At 44.0% G+C, this 27,915-nt stretch overlaps 2 protein-coding genes across 9 annotated transcripts in view; one reads left to right on the top strand and one right to left on the bottom strand.

Moving 5' to 3' along the window:
- Window positions 1–8,534, top strand: part of ppargc1b (peroxisome proliferator-activated receptor gamma, coactivator 1 beta) — a 65,104-nt gene extending 56,570 nt beyond the window's left edge. For all 3 annotated transcript variants that reach the window (XM_061834956.1, XM_061834955.1, XM_061834957.1), the window contains exons 5-12: window positions 1,084–2,086; window positions 2,545–2,593; window positions 3,817–3,875; window positions 4,095–4,656; window positions 4,901–4,955; window positions 5,106–5,224; window positions 6,353–6,480; window positions 6,559–8,534. In XM_061834956.1, the coding sequence (XP_061690940.1) occupies window positions 1,084–2,086; window positions 2,545–2,593; window positions 3,817–3,875; window positions 4,095–4,656; window positions 4,901–4,955; window positions 5,106–5,224; window positions 6,353–6,480; window positions 6,559–6,653 (2,070 nt within the window). In that variant the 3' untranslated portion in view covers window positions 6,654–8,534. The remainder of the gene's footprint in view (window positions 1–1,083; window positions 2,087–2,544; window positions 2,594–3,816; window positions 3,876–4,094; window positions 4,657–4,900; window positions 4,956–5,105; window positions 5,225–6,352; window positions 6,481–6,558) is intronic.
- A 7,503-nt stretch (window positions 8,535–16,037) lies between these two features.
- Window positions 16,038–27,915, bottom strand: part of pde6a (phosphodiesterase 6A, cGMP-specific, rod, alpha) — a 34,912-nt gene continuing 23,034 nt past the window's right edge. For all 6 annotated transcript variants that reach the window (XM_061834689.1, XM_061834690.1, XM_061834688.1 and 3 more), the window contains 13 exons: window positions 27,151–27,294; window positions 25,585–25,650; window positions 25,336–25,482; window positions 24,763–24,870; window positions 22,718–22,827; window positions 22,499–22,586; window positions 21,744–21,844; window positions 21,569–21,676; window positions 21,427–21,490; window positions 20,221–20,295; window positions 20,066–20,149; window positions 18,318–18,477; window positions 16,038–18,244 (listed from right to left, as the gene is read on the bottom strand). In XM_061834689.1, coding sequence (XP_061690673.1) covers window positions 18,207–18,244; window positions 18,318–18,477; window positions 20,066–20,149; window positions 20,221–20,295; window positions 21,427–21,490; window positions 21,569–21,676; window positions 21,744–21,844; window positions 22,499–22,586; window positions 22,718–22,827; window positions 24,763–24,870; window positions 25,336–25,482; window positions 25,585–25,650; window positions 27,151–27,294 — 1,293 coding nt within the window. In that variant the 3' untranslated portion in view covers window positions 16,038–18,206. The remainder of the gene's footprint in view (window positions 18,245–18,317; window positions 18,478–20,065; window positions 20,150–20,220; window positions 20,296–21,426; window positions 21,491–21,568; window positions 21,677–21,743; window positions 21,845–22,498; window positions 22,587–22,717; window positions 22,828–24,762; window positions 24,871–25,335; window positions 25,483–25,584; window positions 25,651–27,150; window positions 27,295–27,915) is intronic.

The following is a 27,915-nucleotide window of genomic DNA, read 5'->3' on the forward strand; positions in this document are numbered from 1 at the left end:
AACAACAGCCCTGACGTCACATTCTAGACGTGAGTGCGGTGCAGAAAGAGGCCTCCAACAAATGTGGCATTGGGGGGAGCCTCCGACTCCTCTGCACTCAATGATTGTGGTACTGCTTGTCCAACTTGGAGCAACAAAGCTAAAGCTCTCGCTCCACGGGCGGCGGTCTGAAAGAGAACAGCCTGTAGCAGTGACCACTTATTTGGTTTGATAGACCACAGCAGTTACCGTTATTGAACCGGACTGGTACCCTATCAAAATCAGGCTATTACTGCACTCGCACCAGACCGCAAACGGAGTCAAACAAAGCTAAAACCAGACTAGCCATAGTCTATGGTAGAATTTAACTCGTACCTGACTTGAACTAGATGAGTATCAGTTAAGAGACAGACTAGTACCTTTTTACAATGACGCTAGCACAATACTCGAACCAGACTACCATCTAGACTGGACTAGACTAGTACCAAATGAGACCCTGATTACTATCTGATGAAAACCAGACTAAAAACAGACTACAACTAGACTAACATCATACTAAAACCAGAATAACATGAGACCCACACTAGTACCTGTCTAGAACACGATGTGCCAGAAGAAGGCCAGACAAGTGCCACAGTAAAACATCCATCCATCCATTTTCTTCGCCGCTTATCCTCACGAGGGTCGTGGGGAGCGCTAGAGCCTATCCCGGCTATAACGGGCAGGAGGCGAGGTACGCCCTGAACTGGTTGCCAGCCAATCTCAGGCCACATCGAGACAAACAGCCGCACTCACAATCACACCAGACTGGTATCAAACTGTGACTAGCATGCTACCAAATTAGACCCACATTAATACCAGATGTGATCCACATAAGGAGCTGACTAGACCCAGTCCAGTACCAGACTAGAATCAGACGAGTATCAAATGAAAGCCGGACTAGAAATGCGTGCTGGCTTTGTAAATCGCCACTCTTACTTATCTATTTGTGAGAAACAGTCTATGGGTGAAAGAAACACGCAACGCGACAAAGTTCTGAATAAACTGTGTGAAAAGGTCCCGATGTTTGTGCAAATAATCGACCGGCATCCTCCGCCCTCTCAGATGGACACCTCTCAGATGCGGAAGCCCCGCACTGTGCGTCCCGCAGGTCGCCTGTGCACCGAGCTCCACCGTCACCTCACCACCGCCCTGCGGGACGCCGTCGAGGCTCCGACGGCCGAGACGGAGGACGATGAGGAGGACGAAGACGACGAGGACAGCGAGTCAGAGGAGGACGACGATGATGAAGAAGAAGAAGAAGAGTCGTCCGGTAGCGAGGTGGAGGGCAGGCAACACGAGGCCCCCGCCGAGCCGGCCAAGCCTCAGTTCACCTCGGAGAAAGAACTCCGCTCGATAGTGGATCTCATCACCTACATGCACACATACTGCATGCCCATGCGTAAGCAACAGAGTCTGGACCGCAAGGACCCGCCCAGGCCTCGGGCTCGAGCCGACGTCGCCCGCCCGCCCGTTACAAACTCTCACAGTCGCGTGGTCCTGGTGGCTCCCCCGGCGAGTGCCAGGCCTGGGGCTGCCCCCCGGAGGCTTCCCTTCGTCAGGCGACGGGAGATGAAGACCGACTCGCTTCTCCGTGAGCTCCTGCAACAAAGCAGCTCCTTCGACGTGCGCAAGCCTTACGGACCGCATTGTCCGCCGTACACCCAAGCGGCCACGGGACCCCTGTCTTCCAACCGTCCGCCCGGCACCGGCGCTCCTAAACTGGATCTCTGTAAGGACCATTCCTCACCCGAGAGGAGACACTCCTCCTGCGAGTCGCCGCAAAGCCCCGCGGAGGACTGCGGGTCCTTCTCGGTCCGCCGCTCCCGGCGCCTGGCCTCCTTCCCGAGCCGCTTCGCCAAGAGATCGCGTCCCGGGCGGCCCAGGGAGGGCGACAGCAAGGAAGGGGGGGGCGACGGGGACGATGCGAGCAAGCTTTCGCCGACCCAAGCGGGGGGGCGGACCACGACGGAGGCAGGAACGCAAGGCGACGACGCCGCGAAGGCCGCTGAAACCTGCTGCCACAGCGGCGAGATCGTGCCCGGAGGCTCGGCTTCAATTTTTCAAGGTGGGTTGTGGGGTTTGTGCCGTTAGGGATAGGTACTGTTGGGTTGTTCTATGGGGTATTTTGTTTAGGAAAGGTTGTTCTTTTGGGGGTTTTGTGCACCTGAGGGTGCGTGGCATAAGAAATTTGGAAAATACTATTTTAAAAATCGAATCGTGTTTTGTGTTGAAAGGGGGTGGATGATGACAAATATGGGGGTGCCTTTTTGTAGTGTAAGCCGGCGCACCCCGGGTTTGCCCATCTCACACCAAATTAGCCAAAAGAAAATGATAATTTAGGGGAAGAAAAGGCAACAGGGTAAACAGTTTAGTAGACTCGAATAGGAATTTGACATAATTTTGACAGTTTTGACAAATGGAACTCGTCTGATGAATGTTGTGCGTCAGTCACACGAGGAGGACAGCGCTTGCCATTGTCGCCCACTCACACTAACGTTTCCATTTTTTTCTGTGCGTGGACAGAGAAGCGAGCGTGCCTGTGTCTGCCTCTCGACGCCGGCAAATCCACAAGGTGAGAGTTCCCCGCCGTTTTGTCACACCCGCGCCGGCCGACCGCAACGTTGTCGGTGCCGCGGACGGGGCCGACATATTTAAGATTCCTTGTCTGAAGCCACGAGCAGGCAGCTTGTCATGAGAAGTGAAAGCAGATACACGAGCAGTTTACTTAAGAGCACACGCGGATCAGTCTGTAACTGAGCAGTTGCGGGGCCTTTGTAGGAGATCTCTGGAGGGATCCCTTGTCTTTGGAGGAGGACTCGAAGGCGATCCTTGTACGAGTCCTTAAAGGAGGTCTCTGTAGAAATGGGGGCCTTGAAAGACCTCCCTCCAGGAGTCATTGGTCTCTGCAGAAGCTACTGAGAGAGGTCCCGGTTACTAGTCCTTGATCTCTGTAAGAGGTCTGAAACGAGATCTCTGTCGAGCCCTTTCCCATTGTAAGAGTCCTTGAAAGAGGTCCCTGTCAGAGGCCTTGAAGGAAGTCGCCCTAAGAGTACATTAAACAGATCTCTGTACGAGTCCTCAAAGGTCTTTGTACAAGTCTTTGATTCAGCTCACTTTACGAGTCTTTGAAGCAGGTCCCTGAAGGAGGGAAGGAGGTCATGAGTCCATCTTGGACGTCACGTAAGGAAGTATCGATACATCCCTGTCAGGAGTCCTTAGAGGAGGTCCACTAAGGACTCCTTGAAAGAGATTTCCTTACAAGTCCTTGTGTTAGGTGTCTGTATGAGTCCCTGTCGGAGGTCTCTTTGATTCCTTGATGATGTACATCATGGCAATCCGGCATCCATTTTAATACACACGGCGCGGCTTTGCCAGGCTGTTTTTCCCCTCGTCCCAGCAGACTACAATTGAGGCATTCTAATCCAAAACAGATTGCACTCCAAGACGCTTCATAATTCCGACTGTAATCTGAGACCAGAAGGGCGCATCCTTTCTCCCTTTCCACATTAACCTGCCGCCGGCATTCCTGGAACCTCTCCAGCTCGCTCCGGCCGCCGCGGTGAGCGCTTTCCCTGGCGCGGGTCCACCCTTCACATTAAACTGCCTTTTTCAAGCGCTCGTCGCTTTTCGTCCCGGCGACTGCTGTGCTTGTGGAGCGCCAAAATAAAAAATAAAGAGTACAGAGAGAAGAGCAACGGCGGGGACGGGCCTGCATGTGGTGGCTGTGATAAGAGAGGAGGCGTCACGATGAAATCTTACACGGTTCTCTCCTTTTTGTGTTTTCCATGACTGAAGAGAGTTCAGCGGCAAGACCTACGAGCAGACACTTTGCGTGGATCTGTGCGGAACTGCAGGTAAACCTCAAGTCCTTGAAGGAAGTACCTAGAATAGACTTCTCTGGATGAGTCTTGAATGTCAGAACTCAACTGAGGTCCATGTATGAATTACTGTACAAGTCCTTGAAGGAGGTCTTTGTACAAGTCTAGGAAGTCCGTGCACGAGTTCTTGAAAGAAGTCCCCGTATGAGTCCTTGAAGGTCCCATTTCGATCCATTTACTTCCTGTCCTCTCCAGGTCTGACGCCGCCCACCACACCACCTCACAAGCTGGTGGAGGACGACCTCTTCAAGCCAGGCGAGGCCAGAAAGGTCGGCGAAAGCTTTGGCGACAGCGAGGAGTCCGTCCACACATCCGTCCACTCTTCATCCGGCGGCGTCGGCGGACTCCGGGGCTCCTGGTTAAACCGCACGCACCAGCGTAAGCTTCCGGAGCAGACTGAGCTGTACGCCCAGCTGCGGCGCATGGGTCAGGCCGGCGACGCCGACGCCCGCCGCGGCTTCGGCGACCACGACTACTGCGCGCTGAGCCTCGGCGAGACCCGCAAGCGCAGCATCGCCGTGCTGGGCGCCATGCTGCAGAGGGCCGGAGACCTCAACGCCGGCGACGCCGCGTCCGAAAACAGCGTCCGGTTCGACGTCGACGAGCCGGTGACGTCTTCGCCGCCGCCCGATCGCCAGTCGGCAGCCGCCACGCCCCCCGCCTCGGAGGAAGAGGCGGAGCGCTCCGCGCCGTCACGCTCGCCCTCGCCGACCCTCCACGTCTGTCCCGACTCCCCCGCCAGCAAGGCCGACTCTAGGTAAACACCCCCAAGGGATTATTTGTAGTTATCGTATTTTGTGTGGATGATGATTATTAATCACCAACTGGCCAGGGGAGAGATCACGTGAATTATGTGGACCTTCTTGTTTTGACTCCATGGTGGCATTTCGTGGTGTCAAGATTGAGAGCGATTTGACCAACGTAGTTCCCGTTGTCTCTCCCCCGTTGCGGTTTCCCTCACAAATTTTCCTCCTCACCGCCGTCTTCCGTTCCTTCCTCAGTGAACATTCAGAGATGTGCCCAGACGACGAGCAGAGCGGCAAAGCCAAATCCGAGGTACACGGTGTTCCCGCTGCACTCCGTCGTGAATCACCACACCGTCGTGTGCGCGTCGAGACAACATCTGCAATGCTAAAACCTCCTACGTCCATCTGCGCGCTTTCTCCCGCCCGTTGCTGACTGTTGCCATGGTTTCTTCGTTGCCAGGAGAACTGTCAGGTGTTCTACATCCACAACCTCCCCAGCAGCATGACCCAGAACACGTTGAGGAAGCGCTTTCAGGTCTTCGGCACGGCCGAGGACTGCAAAGTCATCATCTGTAACGAGTACGTAGCCCGCTGTCGAACGGACCTAAGACTTTCCACACTAGAGGAACTCGCTAAAAAGTCTCAAGGAGTCAGAAAATGAACAGAAGTTCTGCCATTTTGAGTCTTTCCTTGGGTCCTTCAAAAGATTAATTAGGTTCACGTAGCGGCACGGTGGATCAGCTGGTAAAGCGTTAGCCTCACAGTTCTGAGGACCCGGGTTCAATTCTGGCGCCGCCTGTGTGGAGTTTGCATGTTCTCCCCATGCCTGTTTCCTCCGGGCACTCCGGTTTCCTCCTACATCCAACATGCAACATTAATCAGACACTCTAAAAATTGCCCCTAGGTGTGATTGTGAGTGCGGCAGTTTGTCTCGATGTGCCCTGCGATTGGCTGGCGACCAGTTCAGGGTGTACCCCGCCTCCTGCCCGTTGACAGCTGGGATAGGCTCCAGCACTCCCCGGGACCCTTGTGAGGACAAGCGGCAAATAAAATGGATGGATGTTTTACTGTGGCACTTGTCTGGCCTTCTTCTGGCACGTCTTGTTCTAGACAGGTACTAGTGTGGTTCTCAAGTTAGTCTGGTTTTAGTGTGATGCTAGTCTAGTTGTAGTCTGTTTTTAGTCTGGGTCTCATCAGATAGTTATCAGGGTCTCATTTGGTACTAGTCTAGTCCAGTCTAGATAGTAGTCTGGTTCTAGTATTGTGCTAGCATCATTGTAAAAAGGTACTTCTCTGTCTCTTAACTGATACTCATCTAGTTCAAGTCAGGTACGAGTTAAATTCTACCATTGACTATGGCTAGTCTGGTTTTAGCTTTGTTTGACTCTGTTAGCAGTCTGGTGCGAGTCCAGTAATAGTCTGTTACAAGTCTGATACTAGCCTGATTCTGATACGGTACCAGTCTGGTTCACTAACGGTAACAGTCGTGATCTAACAAAGTTAGTCTCTATGTGCCCTGCGATTGACTGGCGACCAGTTCAGGGTGTACCCTGCCTCCTGCCCGTTGACGGCTGGGATAGGCTCCAGCGCTCAATCAGTGAGGATAAGCGGCAAAGAAAATGGAAAGGTGGATGTTTATCTTCAGGAGACTCACAAAACAAGGTCTTAATTCCTCTGAAGTGCGCATATTCTATCGTGGGCCTGCAGGGAGAGGTGCGGCGTCATAAAGATCCGCCAGTCTGGAACCCAGCGGCACCGGCGGGAACGTGAGAATGTTTTCCAGACTGCACCGGCAGGAGGGAGGAGGCTGACGAGGAAGCGCTACATTGACCTTGGTAACTAGCGCAACACGCATAGAAGAAGCTCCGACTTCCTGTGCGCTAAGCCAGGCTAACGTTAGCGTCTTGTTCCAGACGAGGCGGGCCCAGGGCCGGTCAAGAGCAAGTACGACGCGCTGGACTTCGACGCCCTCATGAAGGAGGCCCAGAAGTCGCTGCACCACCGCTGACTGTCACGCTGCACCGGCCCCCGCGCCACGCCGCGACTGTCCCGCCTTATTGAACACCGCGCCCCGCAGCAGCAGAACGAAGCGGTACACACCTCTCCATGCAAAATGTTTACATTTTTAAAAGAAAACGTTGGGAGTGACGCAACAATGAGAATTTTTTTTTTTTTTTGGGGGGGGGGGGGGGCGGCACTTTGTATTAGCCACTAGACTAGCCGCAAACGATGCGTCCCACCGAGAGACCTCCGTAGCAAATACTCGTGTGCGTGCGTTTGTTTGTGTCTCTCTGTGTGGGGGGGGGGGAATGAAAACCCCTGGTGGCGGGCGGCGTCTCATCGCTGTTAAAAACAAAAAATAACGGGAGGAAAAAAATGATACCCGCTTTGTTGGATGTTCTACATGGAAATGTGGTCTGTGTGCAAGAATATATCGTTCAATGTAAAAAGGTTGACAAAAGTTTACAAAAATTAATGTTTTTTTTTTGTAATTGTAGTGCTTCCTTGATTTGATCTATGCACCATTGGGAGGTATTTTCTGCTTTAACCGCTGTCACCGTCACCGCTAAATTCCCAAATCCCGCTTCCTACCGAGGCGCCCCCTACTGGCTCGCGTTTGTTCACCGACGTGGCGACACCCTGAATGCGATGTGGGGATGTTTCACCAGAAGCGTAAAACGCTAACGTTAGCTTCAATTGCGGTCAATTGTTCGTTGTATCCGGTTCTTGAGGGCTTTTAGCGTTAGCTTTAGCCAATAAGCCCACAACGCACCGCTATTGTAGGTATACCTTAAGGCTTTAGCATGACCATAACACAGCAGAAGCAGGAATCGGGTATTTAAGAGTAAGATACAAGTTTGTTAATGTGGGATTCATCTTTTGTGTCAAACATACTTAAATATGAACCTAATATCATGACGAAGTCAAGCAAGACGCCGCGCGGCCATGCGACGACGACACCGAACGCCCGCGTTTCCAAGTATTGATGTTAGCTAGCTAGCAAGATCACGGTCTGCCCTTACATACTTGAAGGCCTCCTTATACTTCTCTCGCTCACCCGCACAACTCGCGCGCAGTTTTGAAAATGTTCTGCCATTGTTCTCCGAGTCTGAGGTGTCGCTAACAGCTCGTAATGCTTAGGACGACAGCGGAGTTTCCGCAGCACACTTTGCTCGTTTCCGGAAGTTGTTTTTACTTTACTTATCGTAACCACCTTTGGGGTTTTTGTGCACAAAAAAAAAAAAAAAAAAGAAGACTGGATACATCGAGCGGCATGTCAATTGGTTAAAGCCAGTTGGCCGCCATCTTGGTACTCCCAAAACTTGTGGAAGAAATGGTTTACAGGTTGGATTATGGCGGGGTTTTTTTCCTCAAAGTTTGGCAGGTAGAATTAAAACTGGTCGTGTGAGCTTGACACTTTCTTGGTTCTGGTAACATGAAGGATTTTTAATTGGATAATAATTCAGTAAGCTAAAAAAGGCTAAGTGCAAAGGAAAGACATAGAACCCCGTGACTAGCAACAAACCTTGCATATTACCAAGGGCCACATTTCTGTGACGTTATCTTTTCCCAAAATACGCTGTGAAGCACTATGATCGTAACATAGCAAAAAAATATAAGCATTTTTTTGTCATAAAAACATGAAATTTTAAGGCAATCTGTTACATATATTTTTGGAAACCTGGGAAAATACATGCTAAATGCATTGTTCATTTGTTGTTTCCTCGCATTTGATAATCAAATTCAATTTGCAGAGTTCTGCATTATGAAATTCATCAAAAACTTTCTTGGTTATCCACTGATGAAGTTTGGGAAAATATTGACGTTGCTTTTTCGCGAAAAACCGTCAGCCTATAAAAGTGAAGCAGAGAGTGAACAACAACAACAACAACCGCAAAGAAAACTTTGTTCAAGTGAATTGAGCACATCAGAAAATACAAAAAAACCTTTACAAATTTTAACAGTGTCAAAGTAAATCTTTCTAAATGACCTGTGGGATGTTTTCTCACAGCCAGGAAACTGGCGATTAACGCACGTTTTGGGAGTATCAAGATGGCGGATGGCGACTTCAGTTTTGGTGGCCAATGAGCCATCCAGTCTTTTCTTTTTTTTTTTAAGATCAGGAATCGTAAAAAGGAACATAGCAACAACAATGGCGGCAGCTAAAGAGAGTCTGCTTGAACAAATGGACCTAATTGAGCAGATTATACAATTAATTATGCTGCAAAAATGATCAAAAAGGTGGCAGCGAAGCTGCTATGTGGAGAAGGGAGGATGACCACTGATTACATCATTACAGCATGTGACTAAAACAGGCCAATCACAAAATCACATCATTTGTCAGGAACCAACCCCCAAAACACTTTTTGGTGGTTTATCCTTGCTTATTTAGATTACTTGGGGGATTTTTAAAAAGTAATATAAATGTTCACTGCAATTGGCCATCATTTGTTCATGTATTTTGGCTATGCGCAGTCCATCCCGCTCGCTAGCCTCCGCCAATGGTGGAGGTCCACTGTACCTAGCTTAGGCATGCTAGCACAACCGCAGCGCGCCTTTATTTTCTCGCGTTAACTTTAGCTAGCAAACATGACCATACTGCTCCTGTTCCACGCGCATACTTGGGTTTAGCTAGGTTGCGCAACAGCATCACTCTCTTTTATTTTGTAAGTTAATCTTTAACGAGCTAACACAACCATATTTCCACTTTAGCTAGCAAGCGTGACCACTGTTTGGCGTGTTTTACATACCTTGTTAATGTTAGCCATAGTCATCAAAGATAATCACACAACTGTTTTCTGTAGGCTTAGCATTAGCCACGAGTACAACCGCGGTAAACCTTTCTCCACTGTTAGCGTTAGCTTTACCCGGCTAGCCGTGTCAATGGAACGATCAATAAAGGTGGAGCATTCCCACATTGGAGGCTGTTGAACCGGTCCAGTCCGCCGATGCAACACATCTTGTTTACATTTGAATTGATGCATGGGGCATCCCTTGAGGGGGGGGGGGGGGGGGACACACAATCATTGCTTGCTAGCGGCGGCAGTAGCTAGCGCCATTATAAGAAAGATCCTCACCCCCCCAGCTACCCCATCAAAACGTCTCGACTGACTTGTGTTGGTTTGTTCCGATGGAATGTATTTGCCATCCTGAATGTAAACATTTCCTTTAGCGGCAGTTGGTTGCACCCGACGTGGCCAGTAGGAGGCGCCAGGTTAAAAAAAAAATAAAATCAAATAAAAGGGAACGTCTGAGTTTAGTGAGAAAATGACGCAGGAGGTGTCAGCTGAGCATCTCTACCTCAAGTCCATGCGCCGATGCTCTCGCCGCCGCCATCCTGCTATCCTGACAGGGTTCGTCCTCTGAAGCCTCTTCCGCACGCCGCCATGTTTTTTGTAGCCTTACAAAAATCAAATCTGTCCGCCATTTTCCATGCCAGTACGGCCACAGGGTTTGGTTTTAGCTAATGAGCTTGACCTCATGGTACCCTTTATGTTCCATATGCCAGCTAACATGGCCGCAACTCACCTCTATTTTCTACCGCTAGTCGTCTAGCGCAACCGCGGAACACCTCTACTCTACGGACATGCTTGGCATTTGCTTTCTCCAAGAAGCATGACAATAACTTTTTAACTTATTTTCTAGCACGAACATAGTCTTTATTTTTGCATACAAAATTAACTTTAGCTAGCATGACCACAATCCGCAATGATTTTACATACAGAGCTTTGTTAGCACTTCTTTTAAATCCTTAGCCAATACACATTTAGCATTAGATTTAGCCAGCTAGCACGACCACAACGCACCTTGATTTTTTTTTTTCCGTCCACTTTTAGGCATATAAACTTGCACAAATACAGCGGGGCCTCAAATCCATGTTAGTGTTAGCTTTAGCCGTTTAGCCTGACCACAGTGTACGTCTATTTCCTTGTACAGTGACGCCTCGGTTCTCAACCGCAATCCGTTCCAGAAAAGTGAATTGTTTGAAAACCGAATCGATGTTTCCCATTACAATGAATGGTAGAAGAAATAATGCGTTCCAAGATTAAAAAAATTGGCTTTTTAAAGCATTTTTTTTAGCTTTTCCTGATAATAAACTGCATAGTATGAATAAATGTATAGTTTAAATAATTTGTATAATAGAATAATTTAAGAAATGATATATTTTTTTGCTTAAGATGTATGCTTTAGTAGTAGAGTACGCTAGGCTGGGAGCGCATTGCCGTATCTGTAGCGACTCGCCTCCCGGCCTTGTAAACTTTTTTTATGAATAAAAGTGCAGAATAGAATTCAAACAAGCAACTTGCCTTCTTTGGAGCCATAACGGTACGTAGTCCTCGATAAGAAGAAAAACAACAGTCACTACCGGGACACGTCTGTGCACAGAGGTTGCGTTATACACAATAACAAAAGTCCGCTGGTTGCGCCGCGCGCGTTATGTCATTTACGGGGGGCGTTCGAATTGACAGTAACAAAATGTGTCGTGGGTCAGCTGGTCTGGCCGCTCGCTATTGGTTATTTCCGGGTTTTGTCGGTGGCGTTGGACTACCGAGTAAGAAAAATCTTGAACTTTTCGTTGGAAAACCGAGGCTTTCCTGTATAAGCGTTAGCCACCTAGCGTGACCGCGCCGCGCCTCCATTTCACACAAACAGCGTTAGCTTTTTTTTTTTTTTCTTTTTTCTTCCCCCAAAAATGTTTGCCATTGCTTGATTTCTCTGTGGCAAAATGGCGGCGTGTCAAAGAGCCTTCATTCCGGAGCACTTCCTCTCCTCGCCAAAATAAAATGCAGCTCCGTGCAGGTTTGAGGCCTTGTGTTTCCTGGTCCTTCCGCAGCGAATCAACTCCCTCGAACGCACAGACAAACACACACACACACACAAGAACGTTGAATGTTTACATCATGGTTTACATAAAGAGAAGCTCTAATATAAGATGACATATTTACATTATGGTCGTATATAAATATATATAGTGTACATAGCACTAAACACGCTATCTTTTACCGTGGCGGCGGCGGCGGGATTTTCAGGAGGGAACGTTGACGAAACTTGACGCACCAAGTCCGACACTGTTCGAGGAAAAAAAAGAAAAAAAAATCATAAATCCCTTTAGACGATCACATTAGTTTTGCTTTGTTGGGGTTTTTTATTTTTTCGTGTTGTACGATGCAATATGTAAGAATGGTCACCCGGAGGAATGTGATCGACGTGTACAAAAAAAAAAAAAAAAAAAAAAATCAATAGTGACCTTGCACACTTGACGTCCCGACTGGGATTGGGTGGGGGGGGGGGGGGGGGGGACGATGATGATCGTGATGATGATGATGATGATGATGGTGGTGGTGGCGTTATTGGGAATTTGTGTTCACACACATTAAAACCACATGAATTATTTTCATTCTGAAACGTGTACATACACATCCATACACACAAAATATGTATCCACTGTCTTCCATACACATAAATCGGTTTAATAAAAATAAACAATATACATCCAGATGCACACATACTTTAATGCACTTAAACTTGCGTACATAATAAGTTGGACTGTTCACCCAAAAGTACTGACTTACTTTTGTCACTGAAACTGCCATTGACAACTTTCAAGTCGTTCGCCCGTGGCAACGGATTTGGAACTAGGAAGCGCACAAATTTTTAGTGGCTCATGAAAGCGACTCGCCAACAACGAGTACTCTGTGTCCACAATTGTAACATGACCGAGCTTACCAGGCGTGTTAAGTTTGGATAAAATTTGAAAAGTTCAAATGTTAAATATTTAACTACAATAATTTTGGACTTTTTTTGGGCCACAAAATAGTAATGTGGGTGTGTGTGGCCTTCAGATCCACAAAAATGAACTTACAACCAAACAGACTTGCATAGCTGTAAGTTTATATCAATTAATTTCCATCAACAATAACTGAAACCAATGCAAATGCATAAATGTACATACCGTAATTCTCGGCCTACAGAGCGCACCTGGTTACAAGCATCACCGAGTACATTTGTAAAGGAAATACCATTTGGTACATACATAAGCCGCACCTGTGTCAAAGCCGCAAGTGCCCAAATTGAAACCCACATTGAAACATGAGATATTTACAAAGACAATACAGTTTAATGCTAGCGCTGCGCTAATTGTAGCACTAACGCTAGTGCCGCGCTAACACTAGCTAGCGCTAACCCGAACAGAGCCGGTTGAAATAAAACTTACCAGTCGATATCATTGAGACACGTCAGTAACATAGCAGCAACACGCTAGCACAGTGCTAACGCTACCGCCGTGCTAACGCTAGCTACCGCTGTGCTAAAGCTACCGGTAACGCTTATGCCGCGCTAGCACTAACCCTTACAGGGTCGGTTAAAATAAAACTTACTGGTAAATATCACTGAGACGCACCAGTAACACAGCAGCAACACGCTAGCACAGCTAACGCTAGTGCAGCGCTAATGCTTGCGCCACGCTAGCGCCAGTGATGCCCTAAAGATAGCACTACCGCTAGCTAGCGCTGTGCTAAAGTTAGTACTAATGCTAGCGCTAACCCTAACAGGGCCGGTAAAAGTCACTTCCTCGGCACATATATTCCACCGGTCTCGTTTTACCTTTTCCGCTCTAGTGCCCCCTTGCGGCCATTAGAAGAAAAATGCACAAATTAGCCGCATCGCCGCATAAACCGCAGGGTTGAAAGCGTGCGGAAAAAGTCGCGGCTTATAGGCCGGAAATTACGGTATATGAATTTACATACAAGTATGCTTACTTACAGTATGTCAAAATTGCATAAACATAACATGCACACATGTCACCTAAATAAATATATATATATTTTTTCATGAACGTTATACAAACTTCATATTGGATTTGCATCATCCAATCGAAACGCCATCTCGTAACGTTGGAGCTTTTTGTCTGCGTCACATGACGGCGTCATCACATGATCACGCGATCCCGCCTCCCAAATCCGCAGGAGGCCCCTCCCACCCGAGCCCGAAACGCCACCGAGGACGTTTTATTCAAAAGAACTTTTTCAATAGCCATATTCTAAAAAAAAAAGGGTATATACATATATATGAATATATCTCAATATATATTTGTGTGTTTGTGTAGATATAGCTAGATAACGATATACTTTCTTATAGAAAACTTTGATGTTGACCTATTTTTTTTGTTGTTCTTCCTCTCCTAAAAGTGTTTTGAGAAGACACGTTTCAAGTGTAATAATAAGCACTGTCCGCTCGGGCTACTTCCAATCAATCCAAATATGAATATTAATAATAATAATAATAATCAAACCTTACGAAGGGAAACGCAATACTTCCTGATCTTTGATCTGGAAAAGGTGTGGTGGGGGGGGGAGAAAGAAAGGAAAAACTACTAAACTTGACCCCCCCACCCCAAAAAAAAAAAAAAAACATAAAACAACAACAAAAATAATTGTGTGGCTTTTTTTGTTTTCTGTCCACATGCTAAAAAATTTGATTTTTTTTTTTTTTCCCTACTATTTTCTAATTTTAGAAAATAAAAATAAATAATAATTTAACGCACAAAATAAACGTTTAAGGATGTCAGATGAACACTTGATGGGCAAATTTCATCAAATTGAAAAAAAAATGAATATGGTAGTAACTGAAAGGGGAAAAAAAAATGAATGTGAGCGGGGTGAAACTAAATAAGATAAAAGGGCATATGTTTTATTTTGACTTCTTCTAATGACTATCAAGCTCAGCTAATTTTTTTTTTTTACCTAAAATATGCTAAATAGTTCTAGCGAGATTTTATATTTTTTACGTTTTTTTTAATTATTTATGCTACACTTAGTTTGGCAAAATTTTTTTTTCATTTTTTTCTTTTGTGTGTGATTTCACGTCGGGTGAAGAATGTGGAGAGGAGAGAAAGGCGGGCGGGGGAGGGGGGTGGGATTTTGTGGGGGGGGGGCAAGGCATTTCAGTATTTTTGAATTGTTCAAATCTAGTTTCATAGATGTTATTGTTATAAATTATATTTTGATCGGTGTACATAGTTTGAAAGAGGAAACGCTGACTTTGTTTTTGACGGAATACATTTTTTCTCTTCAGAGATTGTTTACATTATGAAACTGTAGAGACGTGCTCCTCATATACTGTATAAAGGACGTATATTCATTGATTTGCCTCCAGAAATAAAATCCTAATAAACGGCAACCCCGGCGCGCAGTCTTCATTTTCGGGCCTCTCGGTCGCTACGGTGAGCGCCCGCTGGTCAGATGTTGTTGGTGTGAAAAAAATAAAAAAAAAAAAAAAACAAACAATAATAATAATAATTAAAAAAAAAACCCTGAAAAGTCTGTGGAACACCAGTGGCTCCTCAGAAGTTGTTTTCCCGAATCTTGAATTGCCCGTCGGGTCACTGATGTTAGCGTCTCACCCAATCCAAAAAAAAAAGAAAAATTGTTAATAAAAGTCCTCTTGGAAATTTGAAATTTAATAGTTTTGAGTCAATGTTTTTCTTTTTTTTTTTTTTTTAATGTAGTTTTTGAATCTGATTTCCCTCCTTTTGAAGTCTTGACTTTAAGCCACTATGTTCCCATTTTATCTTGGGGAAAAGGAAGACTTGTCATAAAATGACGCCCACGTTTTTCCATCCAGTTTAAGTACAGTAAAGCCTCGTTTTTCGAACGTCCCCGTTTTCGAACAAATCGTTTTTCGGACGAAAATTCCAAGATTTTTTTTTTTTTTTGCATCTGTTTTCGAACGAAAATCGGTACTCGAATGCCCCCGACAAAACCCGGAAATAACTTATTGCGCGCGGCCAGACCAGCTGACCCACGACGCGCTTTGATGTGTATTTCCGCGCCGCCGAAAAAACCCGAAAAGCGCAAGCAATTGACCCACCCACGATGCTTTGTTATTGTCAATTCGAACGCCCCCCCCACCCCCCGGAAAAAAAAACCCGGAAATGACAAAACGGCCGCAGCGCTATCAGCGGACTTTTCTTCTTCTGTATAACGCAGCGTCTGTACAGACGTGTCCCAGTTTCTTCTCATCATCTCATATTAACCCCCAATTATGGCTCCAAAGAAATGTTTCCTCCCCCTCATTATTGCTTGTTTAAAGTTATTCTGCACTTTTGTTAATATATAAAAAAAAAAAAAAGTTTACATGGCTGGGAGCCGTGTCGCTACAGATACGGCAATGCGCTCCCTGCCAAGCGTACTCTACTACTAAAGCATACATTTGAAGCAAAAAATAAATATATGTATTAATTTGATTATTTTATTATATAAAGTATTTAAACTATACATGTATTTCTACTATGCAGTTTATTATGAGGAACAGCTAAAAAAAAAAAAAAAAATTTTAGGCTTGGAACACATTATTTTTTTTTTCCCATTCATTGTAATGTAATGTGGCACAATCCTGACAATCCTCTGCTGCAAAGTGAAAGTGGGGGCGGGGGGGGGGGGGGATTCGTTCCTGTACTTTATCCAAAAATGTACGTTAGCATCCCTTGCTAACGAAGACAAAAAAAAAAAAAAGGTTAGCAGGGGATGCTAACGCCCCGCCGGGATTTTGAGCAGCCAGCCGGTCCGTTCGGGTCCTGCTCGGAGACAACGTCAGGCGCCTAAAAATAGTCGTCGGGGCTCCAGCTGCCTCCCCCCCCCTCCGGCGGCAGTCACGGGTGGCTTCCCGCGTCACGGCTCGGTCCGGTTTCGCCGTATACGGCAATGCTTTGAGCCGCCGTTTTACGTCAGAGGCGGCGACGTCACGAGGCGGTGACGCCACGCGCGTTGACGTCGGTGCGGCGCGGCGGGGTGGGGGGGGGTGGGGGCGGCAGAGAGGATTTTGCAGGCGGCGTTTTAGTCACGCTCGGCTGTCGCTTGCTCTCTCTCTCTCTCTCTCTCTCCGGCAGCATCCAGAAGATGCTTTTTTGGGGGTGAGGGGGGTCCCATGGACTGCCCCCCTTCCTCCCCTTGACCCCTCATCTTATTTTAATTAATGCCTAAATACTTCTCATGTCAAATTTGCCTGAAATGTCACGAAACCAATAAACAATAACGGCGATTCATGGTGTGGTACACACGCCTGCCTTTGGCGCGGGCAGCGCGGGTTCGATTCCCGCTCAGTGATGGTGTCGATATCTGACTGGCGACCAGTTGAGGGTGTAGCCCCTAAGCTAGCTGGGATAGGCTCCATCTTTCCCGTGACCCTTGTGAGGATAAGCAGCTTGGATAATGACATTATTTACGTAATCATATTTGTAATTAATTGTAAAAGAAAAAATAGATTTTTGTAAATTTGTCATTTATTGTAAAAAAAAAAAAAATCTTTAGGATTTATTTCAGATTTATTAGATGATTTCCTCCCTGAAAAACAATTATATTCATTCATATAAATAGCTTATCTTAAAAAAAACTCACCTTGTACTCAGGACCACTTTTGGCAGGTTGCAGTTGTTGCTCTCTCGCATATTCTCTAGAAAAAGACTTAATTAATCTTATAAAATGTATTATTTATTTTTCATCTTTTTAATGATTCAATTTATTCTTGAAAAAAAAAAAAAATAAAAAAAACTTCATTCAGATCCTCCCCAGTACATATTTGTATTCTCACAAACTGACAACTAATGTCTTGAAAAAGAAATCCTAATAAAAAAAAGTTTTAGCCTCATATGATTACATTTTATCTTGTAAAATTGTGACCTTTTCTTAGTTTTTTTTTCTCTCCTACAAATGTTTTCCCTCAAAAGATACAACCATAATCATGTAAAATTATGACTTTTTCTGGGATAAATACAACTGAAACATTTCAGCTATTTTTTTTCTAATCTTGAGTCTGGAAAAAAAAAACTAGTGTCATAGAATTAAATATAGATACTTTAACAATAGATATTACTAAATGCTACTGCTAAAATTACTAATATTATAACAACTTTAATCCATCTTGAAAGATTTAACTCCCTAAAATTAAAAAGTAGTGCCCCGAACTTTAAAGACAAACAAACCTGAAGTAAAAAGACAAACAAACATGTTTGCGTATGAAAATGGCAACATTTCCGATAATTTTTTTTTTTTTAAAGCAATTATATACTTGCGCATTGTTTCCAATGTTCAAGTACATCTTGAAGTACAAGTTGGCGGTACTGCCACCACAAGGCTCAGTAGCCTTGTGTTTGTCAAAGTAACTTATTTTCTAAGTACTGCACGGCAGCGTAAAAAAACTAGTAGCGCAACAACAGGTTAGTGAACCACAAGGGCTCCCTCTAGTGGTGTGTCAAAGAATCACTGAATTCTCTGTTCAAATTATTGTAAAAATAGCATTCTAGTGCATTTGCTACGTTGAGTATAATTCAGTTGTAATACTTAAGCTTTAAAGTAAGGACTTAATCTTTTAGAAATCAGTCTTTGAATATTTAGCTTCAACTTTTATTGAAAAATGAAACCTTTTCATTTCATCATTATTATGATTTTTTTTTTTTTTTTTCTGGTTTAAGTGCGGTGTTAATGTTGAAACTGTGTCTACAAGCTAAGCTACGCTCGCATGTCGTTTTGGAGATTGTACTTGATGCAAAAGGTTGGCGCGGTTTCTAGCTGAGGGTGCAAGTCTTGGACTGGGCCGCACTCGCTGCAGAAAACAAAACAAATATCGAATCAAATATGAGGTTCTGACTTTTGTCCGGCGCGGCGTCGGCGCCCACCTTGTCTGGCGGCGGCGGCCGCCTCCTCCTTGGCCTTCTTGGCGGCGTCCAGGGCGGCCACCTTGGCGTCGTGCGCCTCCTTGAGGGCGTTCCACTCCTTGCGGTTGTTGAGGAGCCGCTCCAGCATGGGCGTGATCTCCACGTGGAAGCGACTGAACTCCTGCGCGGGCGCGGCACAACGCTCGGCGTCAACATCGCCCGAAGCTACGCGACGTCCCGACTTTGGTGCTTTTTTTTTTTGTTTGTTTTTTTCTTTTCTTGCAAAAATACTAAACAATTCTTACAAGATTACAAATTGTTTTTCTTGAAAAAGATACTACCGTAATTCCTGGCCTACAGAGCGCACCTGGTTATAAGCCTCAGCTAGTACATTTGTCGAGGAAATACCATTTGGTACGTGCATACGCCGCACCTGTGTAAAAGCCGCAAGTTTTTTTTTTTTTTTTTTTTTTTTTTTTTGCACGCGTTTTTTTCATTGAAACCCACATTAAAACGAGATATTTACAAAGAAAAACGCTACACAGAGAGTTTAACACTAACGCGAACAGCGCACTAACGCTAGCGCTGTGCTAACAGGGCCGGTTAAAAAAAAAAAAAAAAACATACCGGTAAAACACAGCCGCAATATGCTAACGCAGCGCTAACAGAGCCGGACCGATAAAAGTCACTTCCTCAGCACATATATTCTCCCTTTTCCGATCGAGTGCCCCCTTGAGGCAGTTTAGAAAAAAATGTACAAATTAGCCACATCACTGCATAAACCGCAGGGTTGATTACGGCCCTTATTTTTTTTTTCTTTTCTTAATCAGTGTATTTAGCATACACTTATCGTCATTTGTCTATGACCAATTGCTTACAACTCCCCCGAAACATGGATTTCCTACAGTAATAAAAAAAATTAATAATAATACTTATAAATTAAATTCTGAGCATTCCTAAAATAAAACTACATCTTTATCTTTTCTGGAAAACATACTGTACAGTCTTATTCTGGTAAGAGTATGCGTTTTTCTTGAAAAATATAAAAACTGCTGTCTTGTAAAATTGCAAATTTATTCAAGAAAATTTCTGTGACTGATGTGCACAAAACATTTATAAAGGTATTATTATCCCACTGTTAATGAATGTAAATTACTTGGATTTTTTTTCGTTTCTTTCCTCTATATTTGTATATAAAAGCGTGGAAAAAAATTTAGACTCCCCTAAAAAAAAAAAAAAAAAATTTGTAAAAATGCCAACTTAAAAATCTTACAGCTAAGTGATAGCAATGTTGCTGGCTCCCTCTAGTGGCATTTTCAAGTATCGCGAAATAAAAAAAAAAGTCACGGTTGCTGGTTTTGTTTTGCCGGGGGCGACGTTTACTACTAACAGTTTAGTTGTGTTTAACATTAACTACAAAATATTTACAAGTAATTATTTTGAAAAGTTTTTTTTTTTAAACATTCATCTAGGTACTCATAACAGAAGTTATGACTTTCACACGATGACTTCAAAATATGACTTCTTTTTTATGTCTCTTTGCCCCTAAAAATACAACTTTGATATCATGAGATTAGGAATATTTCTGGAATATCTACATTATTCTTGTCATATTTTGACGTTTTGGAATTTTTGTTGACTTTGATTCTGGTAAGATTCTGCCTACTTCCCTCAAGAAAGCAACGACTTTATGATCTTTGAAGGACTGCGACAACTATTTTTTTTTTTTTTTTTTTCTTGCGCCGTATGTATTTGGGAGTTGACCCGACCTTGTAAACGAAGGAGCAGACGAAGTCGATGAAGCCGCACTGAAGCTTGGGGAGCTCGTCCGCTTTGTTTCTGTCCATCATGGGCTGGAAAAAGAGACAAACGTGGCCCCTTCGTTTGGTTCTGACGCGATCACGTGGCGCCTTCGAAGACTTACGATGGGCTGCTGCTCCAGGACCGTCCTCTCCAGGTCTCCTTGCTCCCAAAACTCGGCGGCCACGGAGAGCGCCACCTGCGGCCAGGTCGCAAAACAAACACGTAAAAACCCTCATGTCCCAAAAGGATATTTCCAAATGATTTCGGAATTTAAAGAACAAAAACAGAAATACAACTTTGAGATGATTTGTATCATTTCTAAGATCGCGGTGTTTTTTGTCAAGTCTTATTCAAAATCTTTTTTTAAAAAATCCTCCCAAAATACAATTTGAAATAAAGTAGAATGACAACTCTAACTTAAAAAAATGTAATCTAGAATGCCTTAAAATAAATATATTACATACATGAATATTAAAATATTTTATATAAATATATTTATATAAAACAATAATATATAATAAATACATATTAAATATTTTTTTCTCAAATGTTTCATGTAATAAAATAGGATAAGGGTTATTTTTTTAAAAACAGTACCTAAAATCCATAGAATTTGTAGGATTAGAAGTCGTGCCTTGAGATACATGTTCACTTGGTTTCGTCACCATGCTCTCATCTCAAAACAAATTTTCTGTATCAAATAATTAATTCCAGTTCCCCTCCCCCCCACCCCTCCAAAAAAAAACCAACCCTACAATTGTGTTTTGTTTCCAAGAAAGAAAAGTAGCATCCATCCATTTTCTTTGCCGCTTATCCTCACAAGGGTCAGGCAGGAGGCGGGGTACACCCTGAACCGGTCGCCAGCCAATCGCAGGGCACATGGAGACAGACAACAGTCGCACTCACAATCACATCTAGGGGCAATTTAGAGTGCCCAATTAATGTTGCATAATTTTGGAATGTGGGAGGAAACCGGAGTGGCCAGAGGAAACCCACGCAGGCACGGGGAGAACGGGGGCGTGATCGAACCCGGGACCTCAGCACTGTGAGGCCAACGCTTCACCAGCTGCTCCACTGTGCCGCCCAGAAAAGTAGCAGTCAAGCGTAAACATTTTTTTTTCTTAAAAACTGCTTTTCCCTTATTTTTTTTCTCTTTAAAACTATGACTTGATTTTCATAGTAGAGTTTTAATTTTCTTTTTTCCTTCTTTTAATGCTGTCCAGCGTCAGTCAATCTTATCCAGGAAATTAATCCTGTACCCAATTAGCGTGTGGTTGAAACACGCAGACAAATATGCACGCACGCACAGACACACAAACGACTGGACCTTGCTCTGGATCTCCCAGGGCTTAGCGATGGCCGACAGGTCGCAGGCCGTCATCATCATGGCCCTGCGAGGTCGACATGCCACATGATTGATGATTTGCGTGCACGTGCGTGTGCACGTGCACGTTTGCATGTGCGCTCACATGACAATCTCCTTGCGCGTGGTCTCCAGCATCATGTACTTGGTCCAGTCGTTCCAGCTGTCGTAGGTCTTGGACTGGTCCACAATCTTCTGGAACATGGTCCTCTTCCTGCACGGGAGGACGGCCGCAATGCATCATGGGCGGCGGCGATGGCGAGCAGCCGGCCGGTACTGACTTGAAGTAGAGCGCCAGGTCGGTGGCGATGATGGCGATGTCCATCAGCCGGATGACGATGTCGTGCTGCCGGCGGTTCAGATTCTGGTAGATGTTCAGAGACTGAAACAAAAAGTTGGGGTTTACCGTGCGTTTGTTAGAATTTATGATAAGAACCTGAATTGATGTTTTTTTATTTACATTTTTTTTTTTTTTTTTTGGGTGTGTTTTGAAAAATTCATTAATTGGACACTCTAAATTGCCCCTAGGTGTGATTGGGAGTGCGATTGGTTGTTCGTTTCTATGTGCCCAGCTGAGGGTGTCCCCCGCCTCCTGCCCGTTGACAGCTTGGATAGGCTCCAGCACTCCCCGTAACCCTCGTGAGGATAAGTGGCAAAGAAAATGGATGGATGAAAAATTGACGTTTTTGTTGAGCAAATAAATTTCTTTCAATTTTGAGTTAGAAAATTCCTTATTTCAAATGAAATCATTTTTAAAAAAATACCTGAAAAACATGTGATTACATTTTTTATTTAAAACTAGTGAAAAGCTAATTTTCATTTCAAATTTATGATTGAGTTAAAACAAATAAAGAAATGATTTTTTTTAAATAAACTTTTTGTATGTTGTATTTTAGGCATTTTTGTATTTAAAATGTAATTTTATGTTAATATTTTTGAATGCAAATTAAATTTCTTTTTTTATGTTCATATTTTTGCAAAGTAATTACAGTAGTATATGAAATGTTTGGGAGTTCAATTTGTGACTACTACACACCTCATCTCTCAGCAAAGTCTTGCCGAACTCAAGATGGTGTCTCTCCAAGATGGACGAGCCGTGAAGCTTGGCCAGAGGATTTCCGGACCTGGACACACCAAGACACACACATACAGATCCAGTCCACGCTGCTAGATGATGAATTATCATTTTTTTAATCCAACCCTCCATCCGTTGTCTTATTTTACTCCATATGATGAAGGAAAATCCTGCGCTCACTTCATCTGATAGAGGTTGTTTGTCCCGCGGTGGTCGATGTCGTGACAGAATCCGGCGGTCACCATGGCCATGCACTCCAGATCGGTGTAGTAACGCTTCAGGTCGCCCGTCTGAACACACGCGAGCGGGCGTCACCTTTCACCAGCGGTGACCCATCAGTACCGTAATTTCCGGCCTACAAGAGGCGACTGTTTTTTCCCCACACGCTTTCAACCCTGCGGTTTATGCGGTGATGCGGCTAATTTGTGCATTTTTGCAAACGGCCGCAAGGGGGCACTCGAGCGGAAAAGGTAAGCGTGAGACTGGTGGAATATATGTGCCGAGTAAGTCACTTTTACCGGTCCTGCCCTGTTAGCGCTGCGCTAGTGTGTTACTGCCGTGTGTTAGTGATTTTTACCAGTATGTTTTTTTTTTTTTTTAAACAGTCTCTGTTAGCGCGCCCCTAGCGTTAGCGCGGCGCTAGCTTTAGCATTAGTGTTAGCACGGCGCTAGGGTTAGCGCGGTGGTGCTAGTGTTAAACTGTGTACCGTCTTTAATGTGGGCACTTACGACTTTTACACAAGTGCAGCGTATTTATGTACCAAATGGTATTTCCGTTACAAATGTACTGGGGGGGGGGGGTCTTATAACCAGGTGTGCTCTTTAGGGCAGAAATGACGGTATATACGAGACAAGGTTACAGTTTGGTAAAAATCTGAAGTTGATTTTTTTTGGGGGGGAGGGTGGATTAACCACTAAAAACAGACTATATGACCCCAAAAAGTAGGATTCAAACCAAAACAAGAGGCTTCCTGTGTATTTTTCGGCCATCGCTTCTTGAGACTTTTTTTGTGGGTCTACTTATGATAAGACATGCCTACCAAATTTCCCACAGCTCAACCTAAGTGGCTTCAAGGCAGAATTTTTTTTTACAATTTTCACTTAAATAGCCAAAATGGCTGCAAAGACGTAGGTGCTTGAGGCTTTTTTTGTGGGTCTACTCGTTATAGAGATCCTTATGGCACATTTCTCAGGGATGCTGGCTTTTGCGAATGCTCTCAAATGGCCAAATGGCTCCGAAATGACCGATTTGAACCAAAATAGACTTTTTTTGTGGGTCTACTTATGATAGACATGCCTACCAAATTTCCCACAGCTCAACCTAAGTGGCTTCAAGGCAGAATTTTTTTTTACAATTTTCACTTAAATAGCCAAAATGGCTACAAAACGCCCGGTTTGTTCCCTGACCTAGGTGCTTGAGACTTTTTTGTGGGTCCACTCATTACAGACATGCTAACGCTAATGTCGTGTTTCTCGGGGATGCTGGCTTTTGCGAATGCTCTCAAATGGCCAAATGCCTCCAAAATGACCGATTTGAACAAAAATGGCAGACTTCCTGTCTTGAGACTTTTTTTGTGGGTCTACTTATGATAGACATGCCTACCAAATTTCCCGTTGCCAAACCTAAGTGGCTTTAAGGGTGAATTTAAAAAAAAAAAGTTTCACTTAAATAGCCAAAATGGCTACAAAACGCCCGGTTTGTTCCCTGACCTAGGTGCTTGAGACTTTTTTGTGGGTCCACTCATTACAGACATGCTAACGCTAATGTCGTGTTTCTCGGGGATGCTGGCTTTTGCGAATGCTCTCAAATGGCCAAATGCCTCCAAAATGACCGATTTGAACAAAAAATGGCAGACTTCCTGTCTTGAGACTTTTTTTGTGGGTCTACTTATGACAGACATGCCTACCAAATTTCCTGTTGCCAAACCTAAGTGGCTTTAAGGGTGAATTAAAAAAAAAAATGTTTCACTTAAATAGCCAAAAGGGCTACAAAATGCCCGGTTTGTTCCAAGATGTAGCTGCTTGAGACTTTTTTTGGTGAGTCCATTCGTTACAGACATGCTAACGCAAATGTTGCGTTTCTCAGCGATGCTGGCTTTTGCGAATGCTCTCAAATGGCCAAATGGCTCCGAAATGACCGATTTGAACCAAAATGGCAGACTTCCTGTCTTGAGACTTTTTTTGCGGGTCTACACGTGATGTTTGTGTGTGTGTGTGTGAGAGACCATGAGCAGCGTGAACATGGTCTGTCCGACGTTGAATCCGTGTCTCCAGTTGTGGTAGGTGATCTTCCTGTAGCCTTTGCTGAGCGAGTACATGAATCTCACCAACACCTGCACACACACATCCATTCGTCCTCCGTTTGTCCAAATAAGCGTTAAAAATAGCTTTGCAGTGAGTTCTTTTTTTTTTTTTTTTTTTTATCCCCAGGAGGACACTCAGCAGGCGACCGGCGATGCTTCATCATTAATTAAGTTCCTGCGTCGGGGCCAATGAGGGCTCGCTTGGTCTTTCTAAATAAAACTCTGCAACCGCGTCTGTTTTATGGCTTTCAACAGGGAGGCAAGTCATGAAATAAACAAAAATCCGTTCACAGGGGAGTTTGATGACATTTATGAAAAGAAAACTTTTTTTTTATGTGGCTTGATGTGGTTTATAGCAATTGGATTTTCAATGTTAATCGTGAAGTTGGATTTTAATCTCCTTAAATTAAAATCTGCTTGGCAGCAAATTGCCGATTTTCCAGTTTGTGGCCAAAATGAAGGTCATAGGTATAAGGCAACAAAAGCGACGGTCACCTCTCTGGGGATGTGGAACTTGTCCACCACTTTGAGTTCGTAGTACATTCTGACGCCGCACTTGACCAGGTCCAACTCGCTGTGCTCGAAGTCGCAGAAGTGAAACTCCAGGATCTCCGCTTTCTTGGCGTTGGGGAGAACTTCCGACTGGGGAGGGGGCGAAAAACCGCATCGTTCCGGCGAATCGTGTCGGAAAAATAAAAGGTCAGTTGTATGTTGCGTTTACGTGCGACAGTTGTTGCCGTTTACCAGGATCTCCTCCAACTCGTCCTCTTCACACTCGTCTGGTTCCTTCCCCCATCGCTCGCGCGTGTTCTGATGACGCAGAGAAAGCACCAATCAGGAACTGCGATATCGTAGCTTACATATTGATACGTAAAACTTTTTTTGTTGTGAACAAGTGAGGCAATTGAGGCTAAAACGGCTAATGAACCTCATTGGTCTCTACCAACCAAAATGGCATGTGTTTTGCGCGTGACTTCTTGCAACATTTTTGTGCGTCAGCCAACGATCGACATGAATACCAAATTTCGGATTGCTAAGCAAAAGTGGCTAATTCCAGTTTAGCATTGAAAGACCCGTTAATTGCCAAAAGGAACTCAAATCTGCACTGGGTCAAGCAGATGTACCGTACACACTGATCTAAAAAAAAAGAAAAAAGACTGGATAGCTCATTGGCCAGCAAAACTGAAGTCGCCATCCGCCATCTTGATACTCCCAAAACAAGCACGCCGACCTGTGCAGCGACAGCGATTAACTGCGCTAATCGCCAGTTTCCTGGCTGTGAGAAAACATTCCACAGGTAAGTTAGAAAGATTTACTTTGACACTCTTAAAGTTTGTTAAGTTTTTTTTTTTTTTTTCCAGATGAGCTTAATCCAAAAAGTTTTGTTTATGGTTGACTGTTCACTCTCTTGCTTCACCTTTATAGGCCGACGACCACAAAACACATTTTCTGTGAAATTTTTGATGAATTTCATAATACAGAACTCTGCAAATTGAATTTGATTTTCAAATGCGAGGAAACAAGTTGAAATTTTCTGTCTGAAATGGGACGTCGCAGAGACAACAAATGAACAATGCATTTAGCATGTGTTTTCTCATGTTTCCAAAAATATATCAAACTGATTGACTTAAAATTGAATGTTCTTATGACAAAAAAATGCTTGTTTTTTTGCTATGTTATGACTATTGCATATTTTGGGAAAAGTTAACATGTCGCAGAAATCGGGCCCTAGGTAATATGCCAGGTTACTTGCTAGTCACGGTGTTCTATTTTTTTCCTTTGCACTTTGCCTTTTTCGGCTTAAAAAGTCGAATAAAAAATCTTTCATGTGACCAGAAATGAAAGAATGTCAAGCTCACACGACCAGTTTCAATTCTACATGGCAAACTTCGAGAAAACCCCGGCTATAATCCAACCTGTAAAGCACGTCCTCCACACGTTTTGGCAGTACTAAAATGGCGGCCAACTGGCTTCAACCAATCGACATACCGCTCGATGTTTATGTTTTTTTTTTTTGATCAGTGACCGTAGATAAAAAAAAAAAAAAAAAAGTGACAGTTGGCATCTATTTTGTATCACACACTTCTGCCATCTACAGGATTGGAGGGGAACAAACATCATTATGCAGCAATGCAAAGTAATACATTGATTTATTTCTTTTTTGTACCCCTATGGGTGTTTGAAGTATTACACAATGTAAGAATACAAATCTTACAACACTAAGATAATGTATGCAATGCTGTAGTCGTGCATACTACACGAGGGACTTTAATGACGCCGCACAACCTCGGCGGCGAGGCTTTCACTGACCAGGATGTTCTGGATCTCGTCCTTACGACATTTGACGTGGTAGAGCACCATGTCCTGGAAGATGTCCTTGCGGTTCTCCAGCTTGTTCATCTTGTCATAGGTGTCCGGGTTGAGGACCGACCAGCCCAGGAACTGAGTCAGCGACTGCAACGAAAAGGGTGGGGCGGGGGTGGGTAAACGTCACCTGACAGTGGACACGCCGGGCGGCTAACAGATAATGTTTTTAAAAGTTTACATCTATTAAAAAAAAAAAAAAAAGGATAGATATTATTAATTGTTAAATAAATTCAAAAATATATAATGTAGAACAAACTAATAAGTTCTGAGTTCTAGAGCACTGAGTGAAATAAATCGTTGTTGTTATTCAAAATAAAATAAAATAAATTAATCGATAATAATAATAATAATAGATAAGAACAAACTGGTAGAGCGCAGACAGGAAAAAAAATAAATGCACTTAGATTTTAAAAATGTAGCTACAGGCAGAGCAAAGATGAAATTTCCCCCCTTTCAACAGTATTATTTTTCTAATAAAATAAATAGAATACTAGAAGTGCAATAAGAAATGCAAAGTAACTAATAGAGCACCCATAAATATAATTTTACTTAATCCTATTTGAAATAATTAATTTCAATGTTAAAAACTAAATAAATAGACATCTACCTATCGGAGAACTTTTCAAGACTTTCTGCTCCTTTCACAACACCTGACGTAAAACAAAATTCTAAATCCCTTCCTGTGAGGAATTGTCCAAATATAATGTA

This window comes from Syngnathoides biaculeatus, chromosome 11, assembly GCF_019802595.1.
Source record: "Syngnathoides biaculeatus isolate LvHL_M chromosome 11, ASM1980259v1, whole genome shotgun sequence".
Lineage (NCBI taxonomy): Eukaryota > Metazoa > Chordata > Actinopteri > Syngnathiformes > Syngnathidae > Syngnathoides > Syngnathoides biaculeatus.